The following is a 7,518-nucleotide window of genomic DNA, read 5'->3' as shown; positions in this document are numbered from 1 at the left end:
TTCCATAAAACAGGATTGGCCTTAATTTAATATTTTGTTTGTGTCATTTAGGGAGATATAAATAGTCCTCACCAGAGGATATTTTTTCCACTGATTTTTAGAGGGAATGGAAGAGAAAGGGAAAGTCAGAGAGAAACATCAATGTAAGAGAAACACATCTATTGGTTGCTTCCCTGACCAGGGTCCAGGCAGGGGAGGAGCCTGAAACCATGGTACATGCCCTTGACCAGAATCCAACCTGGGACACTTTGGTCCACAGGCTGACACTCTATCCCCTGAGCCAAACCGGTTGGAGCTGGACAGTTTTAATGATGCCCTGTAGTTAAGGATTTGTTTCAAGGCTAAAGATAATTAATGGGTTGGCTTATGACTTAGAAAGTGGTCAGGCAGGAGAGTTCAGTATAATTAGAGTATAGTAGGTTCCTGAATGAGACCATTATTCAGCATTGTTTTGTTTATACTATTGATGAGGGGGAAAATATATATGAAGAGAACAATCCATGTGTGTCTCACATCAATGTTTCTTCCTAGCACCTGCTCTCTCTCTCTCTCTTCCTCTCCCTTCTTCCCCACCTCTCTCCTTCCCTCTCTCCCACTCACTCTGAAAAGCAATGGAAAAAATATCTTTAGGTGAGGATTAACACACACACACACACACACACACACAAAAAAAAAAAAAAAAAAAAAAAAAAAAAAGGAAAGAAAGAAAAGAAAAAAGAAATGGGGGGAGGGGGTAAATCTATGAAAAAAATGGGAAAACGTAAATGCATATTATAAAGTGAAAGCCCTTCAGCTGTGCCCCCCTTCTCTCCCTTCCTAGTTCCTACCAAGAAAAGGATTGACCTGAAACTCAGGTACCTGCCTTTGACCAGGATCGAACCCTTGACCTGTTGGTGTTCAGTCCGACACTCTTAACCATTGAGTGAACCAGCTAGGGCAAAAAACCCCCAGACATTTATAACCATTTTGTAATACAAAATAATACTGAATGAAAACTGCAATTGAAAACAAAAAACAACCTTATATGTTTTTTAAATTTTGCATATCACATTTAGGTTTTTAATTTTCTATAATTAATTTTTACACATAAAAGAATAAAAAATTTTCCCATATGAAGAGCTATTGTTCCAGGACCATTTATTGACTAGTCTATCCTTTCCTAATTTTTGTCAATGTGAGAAATGTCTAAACTTGTAGAGAATTTTTATGAGTTTATTTGAGCCAAATTTGAGAACAATTGCCAGGAAACCAGACCTTAAATGCCCCAGATAATGAGTTTTGCAGTTTTTAAAAAAATGCTTTTGACTACCCACCATGACCAGACAGGAATTTATAATTTATTACAGCACCTCTTTTTCATCCATATTTTTACACATTTATTTTTTTTTAAATAGGCAGCACTTTTTTTTTTTTTAAACATATTTTATTGATTTTTTACAGAGAGGAAGGGAGAGGGATAGAAAGTTAGAAACACCGATGAGAGAGAAGCACCGATCAGCTGCCTCCTGCACATCTCCTACTGTGGATGTGTCCACAACCAAGGTATGTGCCCTTGATTGTAATCATCGAACCTGGGACCTTTCCGTCTGCAGGCTGATGCTCTATCCACTGAGCCAAACCGGTTTAGGCATATACATTTATTTTTATTGGTTTCTGAGAGGGAAGGGCAGGGAGAGAGAGAAACATCAATGATGAGAGAATCATTGTTCGGCTGTCTCCTGCATGCCCCACACTGGGCATCAAGCCTGCAACCGGGCATGTGCCCCGAACCAGAATCAAGCTGTGAACTCTTGGTTCATAGGTTGACCCTCAATCACTGAGCCATTCTGGCTGGGCTCAGATCTATCCTTATAATAGAGTAATATGCAAATTGGTCTGGGATGCTCTCACATAAGGACCAAACAGCAGGAGAGCTGGGCAGCGAGCTACAAACATTCGAGAGCTACAAGCAGTGGTGGGCAGGGCTGCTATATTATAAAAACTAGAGGCCAGGTGCACAAAACTCATGAATGGGGTGAGTCCCTAGGCCAGCGATCAGGGCTCATTTGGGCCTTCCTTTGTTCTGCACCGCCCCTTAGTAGTCAGCACACATCATAGCGAGTGATCGAACTCTCGCTCTCCTGGTCGAACTCCCAAGGGGACACTTTGCATATTAGCACTTTGCATATTAGCCATATTTTTTCTTTCCTCTTTTTAGTTTATGCTATATACATTCATACACATACATATATATGATATATATACACACATATATACACACACATATATATGTATATATATATAGAGAGAGAGAGAGAGAAAGAGAGACTATATTTTCTCTTTCCTCTTTTTAGTTTATGCTATTTACCATTATGGACAGTGAGCCGTTTACTTTGTGATTTACAAAGTACGTTTTTCTGATCAGAACAACTCACGCTTGTGAGGTAATTAAACATTTTGAATATTAAGCTGAATCCAGTTAATGATTTAATTTACCTCTAACAAACCTATTCACCAAGTCCTCAGTGCTATAGGTAAGATATAGACGGAGATCAAATCTCAGTCCATTTTCATCAATCATAAGAAAAACTTGGTCCCAATAAATTACTTGTGGATTATTCAGTCTCCAGTTATTCCCCTAACAGGAATCCGATAGACAGCCTAGCGCCGAGCCTTAAAACTATTTTCCTTTCCTTTCCTTTCCTTTCCTTCCTCATTCCGCACTATAACCCGATTTTCCTGGCTCTGAATCAATTCTCAACTATGGTAAAACATCTGACATTAAAAATAAAAATAGCCGAAACCGGTTTGGCTCAGTGGATAGAGCTTTGGCCGGTGGACTGAAAAGTCCTGGGTTCGATTCTGGTCAAGGGCATGTACTTGGTTGCGGGCACACCCCTGGTGGGTAGTGTGCAGAAGGCAGCTGATCAATGTTTCTCTCTCATCGATGTTTCTAACTATTCCTTTCCTTTACTCTCTATAAAAAAATCAATAAAATGCATTTAAAAAAAATAAAAAAAAAATCTTAAAGCGCTGTCCTTGTCTTACCCAAATATCTTGCTTGCCTAGACCATGAACTTAGTATCCATGGGAATTTAGTCGCCAACCCAACTAGGGTAGGTCCCCAGTTACACAGCAGCTCCCGGGTCACCGCGAACCTGTTAGTCCAGTTTGCCTGGATTCAGGCCCAATCCAGAGGCTGGCCCAGGGGTTCTTTGGGGACCTGTCCCTGCTTCCCAGGGGGACACTTTACCTCAAACCCAGACCCCAAACCAGACTCTCTCCTAATCCGGGGAGCTGAAGCTTCAATGCCTTTTGGGGTCTGGGCCGGGCTCAGGCTCAATTCCGGAGGAGGAGCCCCGAGTTTTTGTCAGATCGGCAGTGCGCAGCCCAACTGAAGAGCCAGAGGGTGGGGGTGGGGGCGGGGGGCCCATTGTGTCGGGTCCGGCTCTGACGCAGCGAGGCCCCGCCCCCCGCGCGTGACGCCAGCGTCAGGCCAGTCCCGGCATGCTCCGCGGCCCCCGGCGCTCGGAGGGACGCAGGCGAAAGGAATTTTTCCCGAGAGCAGCCTCGGCTTCACTTCAGTTGTTGTCCAGACTCCCGGCCGGACTCGTCGTCGTCGCTCTCAGCCATTCCTCCTACTGCACCCCCGATCCCCCCCCGCACCCCGCACCCCGCACCTCCTCCGTCGGTCCGAGCGCCCGCAGCCCTCCCGCGAGGGCGCCCCGGGAACGGAAGGACCCAGCAGCCTGTCGGCGCCCGCCGCTCTCGTGGTCGCCGTCGCGGTCGTCGTCGTGGTGGTCTCGGCCGTCGCCTGGGCCATGGCCAACTACATCCACGTCCCGCCCGGCTCCCCGGAGGTGCCCAAGCTGGACGTCACGGTGCAGGACCAGGAGGAGCAGCGCTGCCGGGAGGGGGCCCTGAGCCTGCTGCAGCACCTGCGGCCGCACTGGGACCCCCAGGAGGTGACCCTGCAGGTAACGCCCACCCCGCCGCCGCCGCCGCCGCCGCCCGCGCTCCAGCCCGGCCCCGCGCCAACGGGGGCTTTCACAACGCTTTCCGTTCCCGGAGATCGTGTGTGTGTGTGTGTGTGTGTGTGTGTGTCCCTGGGAACTGGGACCCCGTGTTTCCTCCCCCCGCCGAGGAAGGTCACTCCCCCTTCCTCCTCCTCGCAGGTGGAAGCAGCCCCGAGGGCACGTTTTCTGGGCCTGGAAGCGGCCGCCTTCCGTGACCGTCCCTTTCCGCCCCCGGGGGATCCTTGTGGATGGCCGCCCCTCCCCCCACTCCGGCGTCCGTTCTAAAAGCAAAATGAACGGCGTTTCTCTCTCTCCCCCTCCCCCCCTGTACAGTAGGGATCCTCGCGCCCGGCGGCCAGGCCACCCTCGCTTCTCCTTCCGCCGGTAAAGGCTGTAAATTAATCCTCTCTGATCCCTTCCTCCCCTCCTCCCCACCGCGGTTCACTCCCATTGATCCCTCGCCCTGCGTCTGGCCTTCTCAAATCCTCCCATTGGCCAGACTGCCGGACCCCAGGGTGACCACTAGGTTGGATTCTCTCAGGTAACGCTACGCACGTTTGTTGTATTTGGATCGATATTTATTTTAAGTCGCCTTAGTGACATTAACAATGAGCCATCCGTATCTTGGGAACGTTTTTTTTTTCTTTTTTTCTTTTCTGGAGACACTTGTATTCAGAGATGGACAAAAACTGGAGGGGGGGGAATACATTATTCACCTATTTGTTTCCTAGTAATTTCTAAGTACGTTATGATGTAGTAATATACATGGGATTTATTTTGACTGGATTTGTTTTTAACTTTTGGAGTTTCAGGGACTGTATATGAAAATGAACCTCCTTTTTTTCCTTGAAGACACCATTTTAAAGGCTAGGATATTCGGAGTTTGTTTTCAAATTTGAGCAGTATGGTTTAAGACCGTTGAAGTAGCCAAATCACCTGCCTTTGTTTTATTGACTAATTTATTCAACGATGTTGTTGACAGTATCTCAGATTCTTTGCTAAAGTAGCCATCTATAATACAAAGATGAATAAAACATGAACAGCACACTTCCTGACACTCAAGCTTTCTTGAGTGTTAGTTTCAGTTCTTATTGCCTAGAAGAGTTTTTGAGCAGATTAAAAAGACTCATATGTTTTTGGGGGAAAAATTTATTAGACAAAAATTTTGAAATTATAAGGAAAAATTTGTTAGGCAAAAATTTTGAAATTATAAGGGAGGGTTTATTAGCTAACTATGTAGAACAGTGTTAATCCAAATAGTTTTCATGTGTGATTTAAAAAAAAATTAATGATATATTTCCTTTAAGGAATATCTTAATGAAACCCCAGACTTTTTTAGTTAATTGTTCATTAACTTATTTGTAGTTTATTGTAGGTTTTTATATTTATTGAAATGATTTGTATTCTGTCAGTCAGTTATAAATTAAACAGGTATTAGTTGAAGCCATGATACCTCCTAATAAACTCTGGTGCTGGCAAACTAGTTATTTTTGAAGCAGAGATTTTAAAGTTTGAAGCATTGAAGACTGGAGTTTCTGATTTGTTGAACAGTAATAATAGACACCCTGAGGTATTATGTGCTGGTTTGAGTTAGATGATCTATATTTGTTACCATTTAATTCTCCAAACAATCATTTAGATAGGCTCTTTATTTTTCTTTTTTAATTAAAAAAAAAAGATATTAGAGAGAGAAAGGGAGGGGGAGGAAGGGAGGCAGGGAGACAGACACACACACAAAGAAAGAGAAAGAAATATTGATGTGAGAGAAACATTTATTGCTTGCCTCTGATAGGATTGCTGAATAGGGATTAGTGTCTGCAACCTGGGTAGGTGCCCAGACCGGGATTTGAACCCTTGATCTTTTGGTGTACAGGAGGATACTCCAATATACTGAGCCACAGGGGCCAGGGTCTCCCTTTTTTCTCCCCCCCACCCCCCTCGTCCTCTCTTCCCCTCTCTCTCCTTCCCCCTCCCTCTCTTAAAACCAGCAAATATGTTAAAAAGGGACAAAAATGTTGTGACGTCAAACTTTTTTGTTGTGGGCAAGTACTTGTGATTGAACATTCTGTCTCTCTAGTAAGACCTTTGGAGCCATAATCCAAACCTCTAATATACTTATTTGTAAGTGAAGGTAAATACCACCACTTGTTTTGTTGTAGAGATGATGATTAGAAATACATTTCCTCATTGTGCAAGCAAAGCTTTTGATATAGAAGCTGGAATCATCAAGCTGAATTGATGGTTATTCATCTCTCAATTTAGGTTTGACTTCCACATTCTTTTGTGATGCTTCAGGATTTCCCTAGTAAGTCTCATTGGGAATATATATTGTTTAATTTGCTTTTATTTTCTTTGAGGTACAAAATAAAAATCATACCTCACATTTCAGAATTAGAAGAAGTATGTATCATGTGCTCAACAGATTAAAACAATGTCAGTAATATACATAGTTCAATTCTTGTCAAATATTTTTTTCTAAAATTCTTATATGATTTAAAATATGCTTTACACACACCTTAGAAACTTACTCTAGTAATATTCGTTTTACTCCTGCCAGCTGAACAATTCAGTACATACCCAGAAATCCAGAAGCAAGCAAAAAAGACTTTGATGCACTCAGAATGATAGAGGGCTCATTCTTTGCTCAAAACTTACAGACACATGGAACAATACATCTCATTTAGATAGGGTTTTAACAAATGATATGGTTTTTCTACTTGTATAAGATTAAATAATAAAGTGCAAAAAGGGTAGTGAGCTTTTTGGAGTATAAATATCTGAAAAGTTTAAGGTGCAGTGCTTTCTAATAATATTTTACTGTTTATAAAGCATTTTCAAATACATTTTCCCAACAATCCTGTGAGTTAGATATAGACTATTAACATGTATTTTATAGTTCATGAAATTGAACTTGCAGTTTGTAAGTAGCATATCTGGGATGGGAACTCATGAATTACTGCTCTTTGATTAAGACAAGTTTGTTTGTATTTTATGATTAAGGCAAGGAAGCCATTTCTGTAAGATTAATTTCTTAAAAATAAAAGCTTTGCCCCCCCCCAAAAAAAAAAAAAAATTCTGCTTCAAGTTCTTCTAAACATAAATTTGCATTACTTTTTAAACCTGTGACATTTTAGAAAAGGGATTCACTTCAGCTTCTCTTTTGTTATGTAACAACTCCCTATCTTATATGAAGATGTGGAGTTTTGACTTCATTTTTTTTTGGAAGATCCTTGAAAAAAGCATAAAGAATCAAGTGAGATCTTTTCGGCCTAATGGAATAATTCTAGGGTGACTCTTAAAATTGTTTTTCTTCTAAAAAAATTGATGAAACCTTGTTTGGAATATTCTGGTTTCTGAATTTTTCTCTGCAATGTTGGATAAGGTTGTTTCACTAACTCGTGATTTTTTTCTGTTGATAACTTGGTACCTATAGTAGATGATGGGAAAGATTGGTTAGGATAGAAAGGCCTTAATTATTACGTGGCATTGTAAGTAAAGATATTTTTTCTTATTTTAGTGTCTC

The 7,518-nt window shown here is 42.2% G+C and overlaps 1 protein-coding gene across 1 annotated transcript in view; it reads left to right on the top strand.

Annotated features, from left to right (window-relative positions):
- Positions 1-3,486: 3,486 nt before the first annotated feature.
- The window catches only part of ETNK1 (ethanolamine kinase 1), a 33,611-nt gene continuing 29,579 nt past the window's right edge, over positions 3,487-7,518 (top strand). The window contains exon 1 of the mRNA XM_084880397.1: positions 3,487-3,956. Coding sequence (XP_084736523.1) covers positions 3,801-3,956 — 156 coding nt within the window. The 5' untranslated portion in view covers positions 3,487-3,800. The remainder of the gene's footprint in view (positions 3,957-7,518) is intronic.

This window comes from Pipistrellus hanaki (assembly GCF_964339955.1).
Source record: "Pipistrellus hanaki genome assembly, chromosome: 3".
NCBI classification, from domain to species: domain Eukaryota; kingdom Metazoa; phylum Chordata; class Mammalia; order Chiroptera; family Vespertilionidae; genus Pipistrellus; species Pipistrellus hanaki.
The sequence above is the reverse complement of the archived record's forward strand: the minus strand, read 5'-3'. Positions and strand labels throughout refer to the sequence as shown.